At 45.6% G+C, this 20,352-nt stretch overlaps 1 protein-coding gene across 1 annotated transcript in view; it reads right to left on the minus strand.

Annotated features, from left to right (window-relative positions):
• TTC22 (tetratricopeptide repeat domain 22) overlaps positions 1–20,325 on the minus strand; it is a 37,140-nt gene extending 16,815 nt beyond the window's left edge. Inside the window, exon 1 of the mRNA XM_020976912.2 lies at positions 19,684–20,325. Within this exon, the coding sequence (XP_020832571.2) occupies positions 19,684–20,325 (642 nt within the window). The remainder of the gene's footprint in view (positions 1–19,683) is intronic.
• Positions 20,326–20,352: the final 27 nt, after the last annotated feature.

Below are 20,352 nucleotides of genomic sequence, written 5' to 3' on the forward strand. Positions count from 1 at the left end.
GAAGGGCACCAGGTTAATGATCAGATTCAGAGAAGGAAGAAGGAAGAAGAGGACCAAATGAGATCAATGTAAAAATCAACCTTCAAGTGTTATGTAAATGCTGGCCGTGGTTCTGTGGTGGTGATGACTATGGATCTCAGTCATCTAGGTCCCCCTGGCCCCGGTTCTCTCTCTGCCCCAAGCCAACCCTTCATTCAGTTTTTGAAGATGGCAATTATGTCTTCCCTCCTCCTTGTATCTTCTCCAGTCTAAACAGACACAGTCCCTTCACCCCTTCTTTTTATGGTATGGCTTTACATATCAGTTGGCATTTCTACCAACACAGATTCCCCATAAACATTACCATGTATTGTTCTCTAGGGCAGGAAACAATGCCAGTTTTCATCTTAGCATTCCCAGCCCCCCAGCATAGGCCAGGCACTTAATAAATGAGAGTTAAGTTGAACAGAATCGAAAACACTGCCCTGATCACCATGAGTGGGCAGCATTTTTGGTCATTTCCGCAAAACTAAAGATGGGTATACATGGTGGGTGCTTCACTGCCACCTGGTGGCATCATGCTTAAATTGCAGGAGTGGTTGCAACATCCCTTGAAGAATGGAGTTTCAGTAACAGTCTATGAGGGGGACAGGTTTTTCGTGACAGTTCCCAAACCCACTCATGTTCTCAGTTCACTTTGGACACAACAGCATGGATTTCCCAAGTCTCAAGCCCTACACAGCCACTGATTAGCTGTGTAACCTTGGGCACACGCCTCCTTCTTTGTAAAAAGAGGGTATAGTCCCTTGCAGTGCAGAGTCCTAGGATTCTATAAGCAACTAGGTGAGGTTGGGTTCTACAGTCTGGAGCCATATAGGTTCACACCTTTAACCTCATTAACAAAGCTCTGCTACCCACTCAGCTCAGTCCTAGGGATGAATGCCTTAGAATTCTAATTGAAAGTTTGCCTTTTGTTCTGGTAAAACTGCATCTTTACAAATCTTTCTGGTTGTAGCAGAAACAGTTGCTGAAACTGTTGCTAAGAGCAACAGGAAAAGGCTGTTTCATAACTAAAAAGCTATTGTGGATTCCACTGAGCCAAACTGCCCCCTGCCAGAGGATAGATGGGAGGGGACTGCTTCACTCCTCTCTTAGAGAGGGGGAGCCAAAGAAAACCCACCCATGGCTGGAGGGCTCCTAAGAAAAAAGCTAGAGGAAGAATGAAAAGACCAGAGGTCATTCTCCTGTGTAAAGTCAAGAAATAGAACAAAACCATTCTGCAGAGACTTTGTGTCAAGTTGACCAAAATCTCCAGGAGCCAAGCTCAAGTAGCTGAAGGCTTTGACATGAAGTGAAGATTCCAGGTGATTTTTACTTGCTATATTCTAACAGAGGTTCGTGGTTAATGTAAACCATTATATGAAAGTAGGGTTCTGCCAAGAATGAGAACAGCTGAGTTAGCTAGGAAGCATAGAAGTATATACCTTAGGAGTTTCATTAGAGATTACTCTAAAGAAACATTTTCTTTGAATTAGGGTTAGAGTTAGGGGCAGCTAGCTAGGTGGCAAATATAGAGCACTGAACTTGAGTGAGAAAGTTTGAATCTAGCCTCAGACTGTTGTGTGACCCTAGGCAAGTCACTTAACTTCTGCTTGCCTCAGTTTCCTCATCTGTAAAATGGGGATCATAGTAGCATCTACCATCAGTGAGTCTTTTTTTTTTTGGCTAGGCAATGGGGTTAAGTGACCTACCTAGGGTCACACAGCTAGTGAATGTTTTGTGTCTGAGGTTAAATTTGAATTGGGTCCTCTTGAGTCCAGGGCTGGTGCTTTAGCCACTGCGCACCCTAGCTGTCCCCTGTGAGTCTTAAATTAGGTATTTCAAGTCTACTTATCTACTAGATTGGGTGTTCCATAAGGTCAGGGGACAGATATTACTTCTTAATAGCAATAATAAGTTTTATTTGCATAGACTTTTATGACTGCTTTATTCCTCTTGCCTCTAGGTTATCCTTCCTCCATTAAAGTACATGTCATTTTCAAGGAGGAGATATTTCATTCTTTGTACTTGTATTCTCGGTTCCTAGCACAGATATAGTCTCAGTATCTGGCACACAGTAGGAGCTAAATAAATGCTTGTTCATCAGTTGGTTTACCAAGTGAAGCAAATGTACAAGGGAGGAAGAACAAGAAATACAGAAAAAGAAACTGAGTCAGAATATGAGCCCATGGCATCTAACACCAAGTCTAGTACTCTGTCACCAGAGGCCAGCAAGTCCTGTCCTCCCCCAGCAGGAAGCCCCCTGTGCCATTCTAGACCAGAACTTCTTCAGGCTCTGTTAGACTCCAGGGAGGGGAAACAGAACCCACAACCACCTGGAGCAGCCAATGCCAAGCTTTTAGAACAGCAGGGATTCTTATACCATGTACAGTCCCCTTATCTAATCTTTGGTTTCCACTCAGTACTAGGCACAGAGCTCTATACCCACTGGCCAGTTACTATTGCAACTTTTTGTTGAATTTAAGAGGTCATTCAAGCCCAGCTTGAAGACCTGCAATGACAGGGACCTCACTACCTTAGGAGACAGCCTGTTCCATTGTTGCACATAGTAGGGACCGAATAAATACTTGTTGAATGATTGCTGCACAGCCCTAATTGGCAATGAATGTGAGTATTAGTGTTAGTATCTGCATCTCTAACTCCTCCCCTTGTTCCTAGCTAGTTCTGCCTTCTGGAATCAGAGCACGATCATCTCCCTCTTCCCGATGACACCCCTTCCAATACTTTGAGGTGCTATGGCTCTCCCCTAAGTCTTCTCTTGGCTACACACACTCTGGAAGGATTCTACCAGCCCGTCTTTGTACAAGACAGTCTCCATTTACCTTCCCAACCCACTGCCACCCTCTGGGCCAGTTCCAGTTGTCAACGTCATTTCCAAAAATGTGGCATCTGGGACTGAATGCAGTACTCCAGCTGAGTACCTGGACATGCTCCAGATGTGAAAGGGACCATGATGGAGCCACGAGGCCTTTGCTGGTATGGTGATCCTTCTTTCCAGATAATGGGGAGGGAGCAGAAAGCTTCCAGATGCCTCAGATGTCTGGACTAGTGACTTTGCCTCTATTCTATTAGAAAGGCTTTATTAAAAACTTTCTGGAAGTACTTCCCTGGGCTGGAATCCTAGGATCCCAGAGATGGTGGGAGGAGGGAGACGAACCTCTGAAGCTGTTAACTACAATTCCCTTAACATACAGATGAGGAAACTGAGGCCCAGAGAGGTTTGATGACTTAGGTTCATAGCTATAAAGTTGAAATAGAACTTTGATGTTCTTATTTTATGGATGAAGAAACTGGAGAGGTCAGGTGATTTGCCCAGTGTTATCCAGGTAAGTGTCAGATGCAGGATTTGAATCCAGATCCTCTGCTTTCAGGGTAAATAGACTTTACCATATACTATACTACCTCCCTAGGCCCAGTAAGACAGATAGGAAAAGATGTTTACTGGGGCCTCCACCTTATGAAGTCATTAGGGCAGGAAGAGAAGTTCGACAGCCTAGGATACATTCCCAAATTGAATGCATCAAAGAGTGAAAGCAGGTGTGGTCCAGCCAGCTTGGGAGAGTCAGCAGTACAAGCCATAGCATGTTGAGTTGGGCGTAGGAGAGAGTGATGGGTTTGGAATCTCTGTTCTCAGTCACTCATCTGCACCGGCTCTCTAAGGTCAATAATGATCTCTCAATGGCTACACACAACGGACCTTTCTCAGGTGATCTTTCTTGACCACCTCCCTAACAGCTTTTTTTTTTGAGGCAATCAAGGTTAAGTGACTTGCCCAGGGTCACTCAGCTAGTAAGTGTCTGAGGCAAGATTTGAACTCAGATCCTCCTGCCTCCAGGGCAAGTGTTCTTCCCTCCAGCTCTTGACACTGAGTTTTCCTGACATTATTCTCTCTTCCTTTTCTGACCATCCATTCTCAGTCAGCTGGTGACACGGTGAATAGCGCACTGGGCCCACAGTCAGGAAGACCTCAGTTCAAATCCAGCCTCAGACATTTACTCACTTATGACTTAACCTTTATTTGCCTCAGTTTTCCTTAAGTGTAAAATGGTGACAATAACGGCACTGCCTCGTAGAGTTATTAGGATCAACTGAGATAATGTTTGTAAAAGTGCTTAGCGCAGGACCTGGCACGTAATAGGTGCTATACAGTTTCTGTTCTTCTTTTTTCAGTGTCTGTTGCAGGATCATTATTCACATTCCACCCTCCCCCACACTCTCTACCCTGGACCCTCTTATCTTCCCTCTCTGGATGACTCGTCACTTCCCACAGGTCCAGTGATCATCTTGGTTGATGACTCCCAGATCTGCATACCCAGCCCTCATCTCTCTCCTGAGAGACTCGCCTCCTGCTCACAACGTGTCCAGAACGGAGCTTGTTACCTTATCCTAATTTCCAGGCAAACACCATTCCTTCAAGCACTCAGGCTTGTCGCCTCCTCGTCAAACATGCCACCTCATGCCTATTCACCAATCTGTGGCCAAACCTCATCTCTGTCTTGGCAACATTTCTCCAGTCATCCCCTTCTTTCCACTCACACAGCCCCTGCTCTACTCTGAAACCTCATCGATTGTTGAATGGTTGCCTCCCTTTTTTATGAGACAAAACATGGACAGAGTGCTGGATCTGGAGTCAAGAGGACTTGGGTTCGATCCCACCTCAGCCACTTCCTGGCTGTGTGACCCTCACTTCCCTGTCCCTCAGATCCCTTGGGGCTAGCCTCTAAGGTCCCTTTCACATCTAACTCCATAATTCTCTGGTTCTCTGGTCATTTCCTCTCACCTGCACCACTGTGATAGCCCCCTAACGGGTTTCCTGGTCTCAAGACTCTTCCCCTTCTGGTTCATCCTCCGGCCAAATACTCAAGAGATGCCAAAGGATTTGTGATCTCATTGGTGTGGACACTCCATCCAATGGCACAGATTGCAGCCCATCAACATCTTGTGTAACTCTCATCCATGTCTTACCCACAAGTTCACCACAGGCTCATCAAAGATGGCGAGGACCTTGGTCTCTGGGCATGGTAAAGATTTCAGGGAATCTCTCTGGCCATCCATGGCTTTCCTTTGCTCTTGCCATATGATGCCCCATTATTCTATGAAGCTTGCCCTTCTCTGCCAGCAGAAAAAAGCAGGCTTTACCATACAGGAACAGTTTTGAGTACAGTTCTAGCCACAGATGGCATCTGATTTTTGAGGTGCAGCTTAACTAAGCCCAGAGAGTCTCCTCCCAAGGAAGCTAGCCCCTCTGTGATTAATTCCTCGCCATACAGTCCATCCTCCATACCAATGTCTAATCCCAAAGAATAAGTCTAACCATGTTATTTTCCTCCTCCAAAATCTGAGGGGCTCCCTATCGCCCCCAAGTGATACAACACAGTAAAATACAAACTCCCCGTTTGGTATCTAGAACCTTTCACAATTGGACTCCATCGGGGGGCAGAGCCAAGATGGCGGAATGAAAGCAGTGACTTGCTTGAGCTCTCCCCCAAACCCCTCCAAATACTCATAAAAAATGGCTCTAAACAAATTCTGAAGCAGCAGAACCCACAAAAAGACAGAGTGAAACAAATTTCCAGCCCAAGACAATCTGGATGACTGATCAGAAAGGTGTATCGTGCTGGGCTGGGAGCGCAGTGCAGCGCGTGCGTGGGCGCACAGGTCCAAGCAAACCTGGAGCAGGCCTCAGAGGACTGAATCGCGGGCAGCTGTGGCGGTTTCCAGACTCCTCAATCCACGAATGCCAAAGACAACTTAGAAGGTCAGTGGGAAAAGACTGTTTCTGCAGTGCTCAGAGAGGAAGGTGGGGTTTCAGCTCCATTCCCCAAGAGCGTGGCCCTGCGGGGGGGCAGCTGCTTCCCGAGCTTCTGGCCCACAGACTGAGGGGGAATCCAGTGGCTGATCAGAGAGGGACTGCAGGGATCTCTTTGCCAGTGCTGAGGCAGGAATCTCTTGCTTTGCCCGTGTCTGAATTGGGTCACAGTTCTGGGTGGCAGTGCTGGGGTGAGGAGGAGTGCTGGTGTGGTGGAGCTTGTAGTGGCAGTAGAGAAGAAACCTTCCTCACAGTTCCAGGACAGAAAGGAGTGCTTGTGGTCACTAATAGACTAGAGCACAGGCCAGGAAAGGAGTAATCACCTCGCCCCTTATCATACCACCTTGGAAGAACTGAAAATTTACAGGTCCCTACAAGTATCTCTGAAAACAGCTGTACAAACCCCCGAAGCTTGGGACAGTACATTCTCCACATCGGAAGCAGACTCTTACCTTAACAAAGAGTTTAAACTCAAGTAATTGGCTGGATCATGAGCAAGCAGCACAAAAAGAGTCAGACTATATTATCTTACTTTGGTGACAAAGAAGATCAAAATATACAACCAGAAGAAGAAACAAAGTCAAAGCTCCTACATCCAAAGCCTCCAAAAAAATATGAATCAGTCCCAGGCCTTGGAAGAGCTCAAAAGGGATTTTGAGAAGCAAGTAAGAAGTAGAGGAAAAACTGGGAAAGAAATGAGAGTGATGCAAGAAAATCATGAAAAACAAGTCAACAGCTTGCTAAAGGAGACCCAAAAAAATACTGAAGAAAATAACACCTTAAAAAATAGCCTAACCCAAATGGCAAAAGAGGTCCAAAAAGCCAATGAGGAAAAATGCCCTAAAAAGAAAAATTGGCCAAATGGAAAAGGAAGTCCAAAAGATTACTGAAGAAATACTTCCTTAAAAATTAGGATAGAGCAATTGGAAGCTAGTGACTTTATGAGAAATCAAGACACTGTAAAACAAATCCAAAAGAATGAAAAATTAGAAAACAATGTGAAATATCTCATTGGAAAAAACAACTGACCTGGAAAATAGATCCAGGAGAGAGAATTTAAAAATTATTGGACTATCTGAAAGCCATGATCAAAAAAAGAGCCTAGACATCATCTTTCAAGAAATTATCAAGGAAAACTGCCCTGATATTTAGAACCAGAGGGCAAAATAGAAATTGAAAGAATCCACAGATCTCCTCCTGAAAGAGATCCCAAAGGAAAACTCCTAGGAATATTGTAGCCAAATTCCAGAGTTCCCAGGTCAAGGAGAAAATATTACAAGCTGCCAGAAGGAAACAATTCAAGTACTTTAGAAACACAATCAGGAAAGCACAAGATTTAGCAGCTTCTACATTAAAGGACCGCAGGGCATGGAATATAATATTCCAGAGGGCAAAGGAGATAGGATTACAACCAAGAATCACCTACCCAGCAAAACTGAGTATAATCCTTCAGGGGAAAAAATGGTCATTCAGTGAAATAGAGGACTTTCAAGCATTCTGATGAAAAGACCAGAGCTGAATAGAAAATTTGACTTTCAAATACAGACTCAAGTGGAACATGAAGAGGTAAACAGGAAAGAGAAATCATAAGAGACTTATTAAGATTGAACTGTTTACATTCCTGCATGGAAAGATGATATTTATAACTCATGAGACCTTTGTCAGTATTAGGGTAGTTGAGGAAAAAATATATGTATGTATGTATAGATAGATAGATAGATAGATAGATAGATAGATAGATAGATAGATAGATAGATAGATAGATAGGCACAGGGTGAGTTGAAGATTAAGGGGTCATATCTGGAGAATAAAATTAAGGGATGAGAGAGGATATACTCGGAAGAAGAAAGGGAGAGGTAGAATGGGGTAAATTATCTCACAAAAAAAAACAGAAAAGTCTCTTACAGTGGAGGGGAAGCAGGGAAGGTGAGAGGGAATGAGTGAATCTTATTCTCATAGGATTTGGCTTAAGGAGTAACATACACATTCAATTGGGTATGGAAATCTGTCTTACCCTACAGGAAAATAGGGGAGAAGGGACAAGAGAGCAGGGGATGATAGAGAGGAGCATTGGAAAGGGGTAATCAGAAGAAATACTTCTGAGGAGGACAGGGTCAAAAGAAAGAATAGAATAAATGGGAGGCAGGATAGGATTAAGGGAAATAGAGTTAGTTTTTCACAACATGTCTACTATGGAAGTGTTTTGCATAACTGCACATGTATAACCTATATTGAGTTGCTTGCCTTTTCAATGGTGGTGGGGAGGGAGGAAGAGAGAAAATTTGAAACCTAAAGTTTTAAAAACATATGTTTAAAAAAAATGTTTTCACATGCTACTGGAAATAAGAAATACAGGAATGGGGTACAGAAGTCTATCCTGCCCTACAGGAAAATAGAAGGGGAAGGGATAAGAGAAGGGGGAGAGATAGAAGAGAGGACAGACTAGGGAAGGGATATTCAGAATGCATGCCATCTTGGGTGAGGGTGAGATGGGGTGAAAATTTGGAACTCAAAAACTTGTGGAAGTGAATGTTGAAAACTAAAAATAAATAAATTTGTATTTTAAAAAAATTGAAAAAAAAACAATTGGACTCCATCTAACCTGGCCAAACTGATTTCACATTATTCCTTTCCACTGGAGGCTCCAGCTGAAATGACCTATTTGTAGTTCTCTATCCATTCTCTATCCATGCCTTTGCACATGCCTTGTCCCTCAACTCTCTTCCCTAAGATGGCAAAGAGGAAACAGAATAGAATACATAGAGGAAATAGCTGAGCCCCCTGGAAACAGCTGCTCCAGCGAGGGTAGAAGAAAGAGCACCAGACTGAGGCATGATCTAGAAATACAAAGAAAGACTTCAGTCAGCACATTTTTCAGCCTAGGTCAGCACCAAAGGGGTAGCCAGGGTACTAGGGGAGAGGTTCATCCAGGAAAGCCTGCTCAGGAGGACAGATGCTGTCCACTGGCTGGAGGTTCCCCTGAGATCCTTGAAGAACATTACCTCTTTGCCCAAAGCCCAGGTCATACAGATCTGTACCAAAGAGAGTCCCCACCACCCTTCTAGAAGCACACAGAGCCTGGCTGTCACAAGAAGTCCTGATCCAGGAAGTAAGGCCGGAAAAATTAGTAAAGATAGGAAAACACCAATGACTAAGACATATTATGGAGCAAGGAATGCTCAAGACACAAACTAGGAAGACAGGGATCTCCACCATCTGCAGGAAAGCCACATTCTTTCTCCCTCAAGCCCATGTCATTCTCTGTCCTCATCTCTGCCTCTCTGAAGTCCTTCAAGACTCAGCTCAAACGTTTCTTGCTCCACAAGGCTTCCCCTGATTGCTCCCCACTATCTCCTTCAAAATTAATTTGCATTTACTTTTAATATATTGGTATTTCCCTGTGTATGCCCCCCCAATAGAATGTAAGCTCCTTGAGGGTAGGGATTGTTTCATTTTTGTCATAGTAGATTCAGGACTTAGGTCACAATAAGTGCTTGCTGAACTGAACTGAACTGTCAGAAGAAATGGGTTCTGATCCTAGCTCTGTTCCTTGCTACCCGTGTGACCTTAGGCAGTCCCTAACCACCTCTGGGCCTCAGTTTTCTTTTTTGTAAAAAGAAGGGGCTGGACTAGGTGACCTCCAGCTTTCAATGCTGTGGTTCTCCCTCTGGAGGGACCACCACTAAATCCCACTGGCCTCGGCGGTACCCACTGATGATGCTACTAAGCCTCAGTTAAATGTGCCAGCCAAGAAAAACATTGAACATGTAGTCCGCCAGCATTCTGAGATGGCCAATTGTGAATGGCTTCACTCTTCAGAATTTCATTGGCTATTGAAGGATCAGGGTCAGCTTGGAAAGTGGTGTGTGTGTGTGTGTGTGTGTGTGTGTGTGTGTGTGTAGGGGAGGGAGATGATGGAAGAAGCAAGCAGAAGAAGGAGGACACGGCAACCACAGCCTCTCAGAAAAAGACTTGGGATCCCCAAAGCTTCCACTCAGAAATTTTCCTAATTCACTCATCTCTGGAAACCACCACCCACCTTCCCAGACCCATTGGAATAGTTTGGGAAGCCCTCTAGTCCAAGTCTTCTCTGCATCTCCCCCAAAGGCTTCCTGGTTTGGTGATTTTATGATGATAAATCTAAAACCCCACAAAACCAATTTTTAAAATAAATGATGACCCATCTATGGGTCTCAGCTTCCTTACCTAGTAAAGGACACCTATTCCTATGGAGGGTGACCGCTGGAAAGCAGCTCATCTGAAGAGGATCTGGGAGTTTTGGTGGACTGCAAGATCAGTAGAAATCAATATGGCAGCCTAAGGCAATGGCATCTGAGAAAGGTGTGATGTCTTGGACCACCAAGGTGATAGTCCCTCTGTCCTCTGACCAGGTCAGACTGCATCTGGAATAATATGGTCAAATCTGAGCCCCACATTTTGGAAGAAAGGATGTTGATAAGCTAGAGGGTAGCCTTGGTGGCACATAGTAGGTGCTTAATAAATGTTCACAGACTGACTGATGGTGGAGGGGCTTCAAACAATGCCATGTGAGGATTCATTGAAGGATGTGGTGTCTTTTAGCCTGGAGAAAAAAGACTGGCACAAGGGTGGTACAGATCAATGTTTGAAGGACTGTCATATGGATGATTGGGCACCTACGTGGTGCACTGGATGGAGCACTGGGCTTGGAATTAGGAAGACCTAAGTTCAAATCCAGCCTCAGACACTTACTAGCTGTATGACCAACAATGACAAGTCACTTAACCCCTATTTGCCTCAGTTCCTCATCTGTAAAATGGGGAGACACTGGATAAGGAAATGACAAACCACTCCAGTATCTTTGCCAAGAAAACCTTGTGGACAAAGTCACCTAGAGTCAGACATGACTCAACAATAACATGCAGATGGTAGGTCTGATCATAATTTTAGATCTGGAAGGGACCTTGGACATCATTCAATCAGCTCCATTATGATACACATGAGGAGGTCAAGGATGAGGGACCACAGAGCCGGGAATAATGGGGCCAGCAGGTGGGGGGAAGGAAAGCCACAGAAAGGAATGGGATACTTGCACATCCCGCTGATTAAAGCTGTCCAGCCCTAGAACAAATAGTAGCGAGTTCCCGCTCACTAAAAATCCTTGAGGAAAGGGAAGGTCACTTGACAACTTAGATCCACAAAGGAAGGTTTTAAGTAGCTTGGGTGTGCAGAGCAGTGTGCCTGGTGCCGTGATGAAGCAAATGCTTGGCTGATGGCAGTTGGAGCTGGCAATCAAGGCTGCTCCAAAGTGGGCTGGGCTCCCCACAGGAATAGTGAGGTCCTTCTACTGGAGGCTTGTCTAGAGGGGATTCTTGGTCAGAAATGAGGTGGGGGGGAAGGCTCGATGTCTCCCACATTCTGAATTCTAAGGTCCCTCTCTGCCGGCTCAAACATCTTAGAAGCCAAAGACCCCATGGGCCCACCATTCCCTATGACTTTATTCTCACCATCCCCTTTCTATTGTGCCTCTCTTCCTCTTCCTCCCCTCCCCCTTGAATATCCAGTAGGTCTGTGGTATACTTTTTCTCCCCTAGCTCAGAAGCTACTTCCTTGGTGACCCCAGCTCCGAGTCTGTCTCACCAGGACATTGACCCTGAGAGGTTGACTCCTGCCTTCCCCACCAGGCTGAGTGTGTTTGGTTCAGCCACACCTTTATTTGTGCAGCTGCCAGAGGCAAAGCTGGGAATCCAGCAAACAGCTTCTTCCTGCTCCCCCTCTGGCCCTCCTCCCCTTTCTGATTAGTCTGCTGACCCCAACAACTTGGAGGGTCTGATCTTCACCTTCAGGACTCATCCGCTGACCAGAACAGAGCCTGAGCCACTCTCTTAGCAGAGATGGGGCCAGGAGGGCTTTTCGGTTTTTGTTTTTTAAATCTAGGTTCTGCTGACCCGTAGAGGGAGGAAAATCATCAAAGGGCTACTCATAAATAAGAAACAAGTCAATATTTTGGAGGAGTGTTTGTGTGTTTACTTCTGTGTATATATGAATGAAATAATTGTTTCCTAGGACTCCTGACCTTCTCTATGTACTTTGTGGAACATGAAGAGATAACATGGTACAGTGGAAAGCATGCTGGATTTAGGGTCAGAGGATCTGGGTTTAAATTCCAGCTCTGCCACTTACTACCTATGTGACCTTGGGCAGGTCAACTATCTTCCCTGGGCCCTCAGTTTCCTCATCTGTAAAATGACTAAATGGATTGTGAAGTGCCTTCCAACTTTCAGCCTGTGGTTGTATAATATCTCAAAAGAATATGAATTGTAGGTGACAAGAGATAGAGAGCATTATGGGATATAAGATGGATAATTTTGAATAATTAAATTAAAAAGTTGTTGCATAAACAAAACCAATGCAGCCAAGATTAAAAGGAAAGCAGGAAACTGGGTTAAAATTTTTACAGCACGTTTCTCTGATGAAGGCCTCATTTCTCAAATATATGGAAAATTGAGTCAAATTTATAATAATACAAGTCATTCTCCAATTGATAAGTGATCAAAGGAAATGAATAGGCAGTTTTTGGATGAAGAAATCAAAGCTACCTATAGTCATGTGAAAAAATGCTCTAAATCACCACTGATTAGAGAAATGCAAATTAAAACAACTCTGAGGTACCACATCACACCTATCAGATTGGCTAATATGACAGAAAAGGAAAATGACAAATGTTGGAGGGGATGTGGGAAAATTGGGACACTAATGCATGGTTGGTGGAGTTGTAAACTGATCCAACCATTCTGAAGAGCAATTTGGAACCATGACCAAGGGGCTGTAGATCTGTGCATACCCTTTGACTATCCCAAAGAGATCATAAAAAGGGGAAAGGACCCACATGTACAAAAATATTTATAGCAGCTCTTTCTGTGGTGGCAAAGAATTGGAAATTGAGGTGATGTCCATCAAGTGAATGGGTGGGTAATGGCTGAACAAGTTGTGGTATATGATTGTGTTGGAATACTATTGTCATGTAAGAAATGAGGAGGAGGACGGTTTCAAAAAAAACCTGGAAAGACTTACATGAACATCATGATACAAAGTGAAGTGAGCAGAACCAGGAGAACATTGTATACAGTAACAGCAACATTGTAAGATGATCAACTGTGAGCGATTTAGCCATTTTCTGCAACACAAAGATCCAAGACAATTCTGAAGAACCTATGATGAAAAAATCTATCCACCTCTAGAGAAAGAACTGATGGAATCTGAATGCAGATTGAAGATATTGTTTTTTAAACTTTATTTTTCTTGGGGTTTTGGGGTCTGTTTTCTTTCTCAACATGACTAACATGGAAATAAATTTTGCATGACTGCACATGTATAATAGCCTTTATCAAATCACTTGCCTTTTCAATGAGAAGGGAGGGGAGGAAAGGTGGGAGGGTGCATGAGAGAGAATCTGGAACTCAAAATTGTAAAAACAAAACAAAACAAGAAAGGTGAACAATTGTTTTTAAGTGGAATTGGAAAAAATAAAACTTTTAAATTAAAAAAAACAAAACAAAACTGTAAGTGACCTAAGGGCATGGTGGGTGTCAGCAGGCTGAGGGGTGTTCCCTGTGAGGAGGTAACTCCCTTGAGGAGGAACTGGCTAAAAGTCCTCAAGGCAATGTGTGAGTAGAGGAGGAGGGTGGTCACTTGTGCCAATAACACTCCAAGGGCTGCAGTGGTATATGTGAGATATTCAAAGAGCCAGGGGCAGGCTGCCAATCTGGGGGCCTGCTGGGGATTTTCCAAGGAGCATTTATGGGAAGACAAGGTCAAGGAACAGAAAGGAGAAGGGTCTGCACGGGCTAGGACATGCAGCTGTGGGCAGGGGTTGCCTCAGAGCTCCCTCAAAGCACAAGGATGAAAAAGAGGAGGTGAGTTTCAGTCAATTGATTTCAAATGGGATGCTGTAATTTCTAATTACAATCAATCTAATTTCAATCAATCCAATCAAGATCTTCAAATATGCCAATTTCATATTTTTGCCATTTTCATTGTTTTGTGTCCAAATTAAAATCAGTATGGGAAACTCCCAGTGTGAGGACACTATTTACTTGGGTGACTCTCTAGGCCTGAATTACCCCATCTGTAGGATTAGGGGGTTGGCTTAGTGATTTGGAAGGTCCTTTCTAGCTCCAAATCTGTGGTCCCATGACCTCAGGCAAGCGAAGATCTTAACTGCCCACCTTAGAGAGTTGCCCAGGTCCACTGAGAGGTTAGGGGACTTGCCCATGGCTACACCGACAGTACGCGTTTGAAGAATTTGGATTTGAGTCTCCTTGGTTTGAGGTTGGCTCTAGGAAATTCACTATACCAGGATGCCTGTCTCTGTTATGGCTAGTTGTGTATTGGAGGGTGGGGTTAAAAGGTAGGAAGGAAACAAAGATTTCTTAGGTGCCTACTATGTGTCAGGAAGTTTGCTAAAAGTGCTTTACTGGGAAGTAACTCCCAGTGTGGAAACTCCCTCTCACAATGCCTATTGGCAGCCTTTCTAAGCCTATTACATATTTCAACCATTTTCTATTTTCTATGTACCATCTGTTTGCCTTTGCACAGCTGTCCCCCATGCCTAGAATGCTCTTCTTCCATATTTCTGTCTCTTGGATTTCTTACTTTCCTTCAGGGCTCAGTTCAAGCGCCCTCTGCCTCCTGAGGTCGTTGCTGATTGTCTCAGCTAACAATGCTTCCTCTCATTGATTCTTGGAGGGGCAGAGGGACTGGACCTGTGATTTCACTGGTATTAAGAGCTCTTGGATCAAGAAATTCCCCCTCTCACATCCTTCAACTTTTAATCTTAGAATGGCCTGGAAGCATTGAGAGGTTAAGACACTTGCCTAGGGTCACCTAGCCAACAGACAAGTGTCAGAGTCAGGACTTGAACCCAGGTCTTCCTGGATCCGAGGCCAACTTTCTAGCCTCTATGCCAGGTCACCTGTCATGTTTACTGAAAAGGAAGAAACAGAAGGGTAGGAGGAGAGAGGGAAAGGAAGAGAAAGGAACAACACCCGACTGGAGAAGGCGTCCAAACACACACCCTACTTTTACCTCCTAAGAGTCATCCTCGATTCTTCCCTCCCCCTCCCTTTCCCCCACATCTGATCGGTTGCCAGGACTGATGGATTGTAGGCACCATTGACTCGCTGTACATCACCTGTTCAGGCCCTTCTCACCCTTCAGTAGACTAGGTACTACTCCCCTTTCTAGTCTCCTTCTCGCTCCCCTCTCTAACCCGCCCTGCAAGGCGACCCGATTCATTTTCCCAATTCATAGTCTGCCTTTCTCAGAAGTCCTCACTGTTTCCAGGGTGAAGTTCACATTCCTTAGCCTCACATCTGGTCATTTGCCCTCAACCCCCCCTTTCAGCTTTATCTCTCACTGCTCCTTACAGTCATTCTTGGTTTCTAGACTGGATGACTCATTTCCTTCTGAAGATAGCTCATATTGTTCTACCTCCATGCCTTTGCATACACTAGTCCCACAGCCAGAGTGCCTAACTCTCATCCCTCATTTCTGTGGAAATCCTCCCCCTCTTCCTTCAAGGTCTAGCTTGGGTGCCATCTCCCATACAAAACTTTCCCTGTCTATCCCCCTAGCCAGAGAGGCTCTCTCCTTCCTTTCTTGGGTCAGCAGGGTGGTGCAGTGGATAAAGCCCTGGACCTAGAGTCTGAAAAGCCTGAGTTCAAATCCAGCCTCAAACAATAGCTGTGTGACTCTAGAAAAGTCACTTAACTTTATTTTGCCTCAGTTTCCTCAACTATAAAATGGGATTATGATAGCACCTACTTCTCAGGATTTTTATAAGGATCAAATGAAATAATATTTGTAATGTGCTTTGCAAATTGTAAAGGATCACAAAAATGTTAGATGTCATCATCATCATCATCATCCTCATCCTCATGCTTCTCTGAGCCTCTGGAGCACTGTTTGCATCTCTTTGTATGTCCTTCCAACAGTCTACTTTCTACATAAGCTCCTTAGGTCCATTTCAAGAGGAAGCCAGGTGTAGCTAGGGCACCATACTTAGAGCAGAAGGAAGATCTCAGTTCAAATCCCACCTCTAATAGGCACTAATCTTGTGACCGTGGACAAATCATGGAACCTTTCTTGGTCTCAAACAATTCATAAGATATAATATACTCAGTAAGGGATGAGTCACCCTGTTCATGTCTTATTTCTTCAACGAGACTGTGAGAAATGCCAAGGAGTGGAATTTGTATTGGATGCTAGTGGCAATAGAAGGAGGTTTTGAACGTCTTAATTTATGTTAGGAGTGAATGAATGAATGAATGAATGAATGAATGAATGAATGAATGAATGAATGTGCATGAACAGTAACATCCCTTGGGGCCAGAGGCAAGCACACTAATGTCAAGGGGTTCCCTCTTCCCTCCTCTCCTACCATGGCCCCTTATGAACCATGATGGAGATAGCTGAAATTATGATTCACTTTTCAATGTCCTTTGCTGTTTGAAGAGAGGTTTCCCTGAAATATCCCCATGGCCTTTATTATTGTTATAGCCCATTTTACAGACAAGGAAGCTGAGGCCCAGAGAGCTTTGAGGGCTTTGTCAGTGAGTGTCAGAGCTAGGGCTCAGACCCAGGTCTTCTGAGGAGGCCAGAGAAAGGACAGGGAGCTTGGAGAGATGTTCCTGGAGGTTCCACCCAGCCTGAGTCAGCCTCCCTCAGGGCCCCAAGGCAACACACCCCACTAAGCTGTTCTCAGTCCATTTCCCCAGTATCTTCCTGGGGCCCACTGCAAACAGGTTTCTCCACTATCTCTGTCCTCCCCATTCCCCGCCAATGTGAGGTCTGTACTGAGCAGCTTCTAGAAAATCCAATGATTGGACCTCCAAAGTGGTCCCTGTTCCTCACCTCCTCTAGGCAGCCTACCCTGGTCATCCCTCCCCTGAAACTGATGTGTGTGTGTGTGTGTGTGTGTGGGTGTGTGTGTGTGTAAGAACATAGTACGCACTCACTAAATGCTCGATTGACTGTCTGAATGTCCCTCAGCCACGGGCTTGTTTGCTCATCTGTAAACAGGGAGATGTTGGACTGCGTGACCTCCGAAAGTCCAGCTTCAGCCCTGCCATTCTGATCCAGGGAGAGTGTGACCCGAGGGCTGAGGAGAGGACTTCAGAGTACATAGGCGTGGTCACCTTTCTATACTGTTTAATATTTATAAAGAAGACTCGCAAGGTGTTAGAGCTGACAAGCAGCAGCAGGCATTACTAAGTGTTATTATGTTCCCAGTACGGTGCTGGCTGGGTCCATAGCCTGGTTAGAACCCAGAATGAAAAGGCAGCTTGGAACCGTGGATGGGAAGCTGGCTTCTGAGTCAGCAAAACTGTGTATATGTGACTGTGAACAAATCACTTTGCTTTCCAAGGCTCCGGGCAATTCTCTAACACCATACACTTCAGAGAAGGTGCCAGCCTGCTTCCGCAGAGGGCCTTTCCTCATATGGGAGTGCCCTATTCTAGGGAAATCACAGGTTCAGTCTCTATAGCTAAAACAGGACATAGTACATTTATTTCCACCAATACGTCTTAGACCACTTCCATGTTCAAGGCCCTATGTTCAGAGCAGGGGAGATACAAAGAAAAATGTGCCAGGACCCTAGACCTTTAGGACTTTACGGTCTGGTCAGGGAGGTATGATGAGCAAAGATTTTCCTGCAATCCATGGAAATCTGCTGAAAATGAGTGATAGAGAGGCACAGGCAAAGGACTGTGGGGCTTCTGAGGAGGAAGGAAATCACTGTTGGCTAGGGGGAATCGAGGCAGGCTTCCCAGAAAAGGAGGTACCCAGACTGAGCCTTGAGATATGGGAAACACTTCACCAGGCAGAGATAAGAGGAAGCCATTCATGGGGGAGGGAATGCATGAGTGCCATGCAGGGAGCAGACCATAGGCTGTCTAAAGGGGCAATGGTCATCCCAACTGGGCTGCAGTTTACAACTCATGAAGGGGAATAGTGGCATATAAGGCTGGCAAGGTTGGCTGGGGCCAGACCGTGGGGTGGCTTTGGATTCTAGGCTCAAGAGTTTGGACTTGGGGGGGGGATGGCAGTGGGGAGCCACCGAAGGTCCTGTGTTCTATATGATCTAGAAATAGTGTATTTCACATTTACAGAATGCATCTGCCTTCCTTTCTCAACAGTTAATCATTTTACCCAAGACATCTCAGCCTCAGGGACAAAATGTATCCCCCAGCAGAACCCAAGCATCTCAGAACTGGAAGGGACATCATACAATCTCTTCCAGCCCTGACCCTGTTTAAGAATCAACTCATCAAGTCAGCAAGCATTTATTAAGCTCCTATATGTGTCAGGCAGAGTACTAAGTACTGTGGATACAACGAAAGAGGAAAACAATGGTCCCTACCTTCAAGGAGCTCACCATCTAACATGGAAGACAACGTGCAACTACTACGACAACAAAAAATATAAATTAAATATTTAAATTTAATTAAAAATACACATTACAATAAAAACATATGTGGTCCTTTTTCTATCTTATGTAAGTAAATGGCAAATAACCTCAGAGGAAAGGCACTAACAGGGAAGAGGAAGGACAATAAATGAAGAAGTACAAAATGTTTCATCAACTTTAAAAGGCTACATGCGTTTTAGTTGTTACTGTTATTGTGTTATCTGACTGTGAAAATGCCTGGCTCCAGACGCAGATGGAGCATCTTATCTGAAATAGCAAGGAGGCCAGTGTCACTGGATTGCAGAGCGTGTGGAGAGGACTAACAGCCCAGCTTTGGCTTGGAGACCCTCAGGGACGGGGAACTCACTGTCTTCCGAGGTAGCCCAAGTCTCTTTGGGACAGCCATACAGACTACATCTGCTTCTCTGCAACTTCCCCCCACGGCTCCTGGGTTTGCCTTTTGTGGACAAGAAGAGCACGTCCCGTCTCTCCTCCACAAACCTGAAGGCAGCTACCATGGGCTCCAGAGTCCTTCCTTCTCCAGGCTAGATGGGCCCGGTTCCTTCAACAGACAGATGACTGTAAGACATGTCCTCCCATCCTCTGATCGTCCTGATTGTCCTCTAGCTTGTCAAACTCCTTCCTAAAATCGGGCACCCAGAATCAGGAACAACCATCCAGATGTGACCTGATAAACGTGAGGATGGAGGAACTGAGGTTCCCGCCCTTTACTCTGTCTAGACCTTGTAACAGCCCAAAAGCACCTCAGCTTCTTAGGGGCAAGGACTGTACTTGTCTTTCTTTTTTTTTTTTATGAGTCCAGATTTGAACTCAGGTCCTCCTGAATCCAAGGCCGGTGCTCTATCCACTGCACCACCTAGCTGGCCCTGCACTTGTCTTTCATTGCACCCTCCGTGTGTGCCAGGCACACAGTAAGTGATTAATAAATGCTTTCTGACCGATTGGCTGACTATCCCCTCCTCCCCCCGGACACCTTTATGCAATGTCTGGACGATCACTGGTGAAAGATGAACTGTATGGGACTCTTAACGTGGGTGGAAAGTTAGGCTAGATGTCCTGCGAGATCCCTCCTAGCTCAAACCTTCTACGTTCAAGGTCCCTTCCAGCTCTGACAGTCTATGAAGCTCTAGCTCAGACGATCTCTCTCAGCTTTGTTGTCTTAGGAATCTATGTGTGCTGGATGATAAATGAATGAGTGGCTAAGTCCATACAGTCGGTGCTTAATGAATGCTTGTTGTCTGCCTCCTGGAACACTGGTTCCATCTTTCCTCAGCCTCCCAAACCCATGCCTTTATCCCATCATCCCTCCAAGTCCCCCAGAGGACCAAAGCACCCCTGAAAGGGTCTGGGGTGGGTCACTGACCTTCTTCTGTCCATACACCAGGCCTTTGTCGTAGAGGGCGATGCCGGCAGCCAGCTTCTGGACCTGGTCACTCTCGCTCACGAAGCCCACGTCGAAGGCCGAGGCATAGCCCTGCTCAGCCAGGCACCGGGCTGCCCGGAGCTTGAGGTCTCCACTGGCCATCCTTTCCTCCTCGGCCTCCAGGCCCATGAGGCTGGACAATGTCTCCATGCACTGGGCCCCCTCCTGCTCCAGGCCCAGCTGGTCGTAGACATAAGCCAGGTTGGCCCAGGCATTCAGGTTGTCCGGTGCCTCCTGGGTCACCTGCAGGAAGAGCTCCCGGGCCTGCTCCAGCTCGTCCAAGTAGAAGGTGAAGACACCCAGGAGGTTCCGTACTGCATACTGCAGGGGCCCAGTCTCAAACTCTAGCTCTGTCCGAAGGCTCTCTCGCTGCAGCTTCATATCCCGGCCTCGGAAGGGGGCTCGGGAGCCCGGCTCAAAGTTCAGGTTCAGGTCCAGGTGAAAGTGGCCAGGGAGGTAATCCATCTCCTCCATGAGGGCTTCGATGTCCTCCTCAGGCATCTCCCCAGCTGCATCTCCCAGGGGCAGAGCCCCAGCATCGGGGAGGATCTGGAGCATGGTGTCAGGAGGCAAGTGCTCCATCTGGAGAAAGAGGCTCCCAGCCCTGCT

This window comes from Phascolarctos cinereus, unplaced genomic scaffold, assembly GCF_003287225.1.
Source record: "Phascolarctos cinereus isolate Bilbo 61053 unplaced genomic scaffold, phaCin_HiC Scaffold_5;HRSCAF=322, whole genome shotgun sequence".
Taxonomy (NCBI): domain Eukaryota; kingdom Metazoa; phylum Chordata; class Mammalia; order Diprotodontia; family Phascolarctidae; genus Phascolarctos; species Phascolarctos cinereus.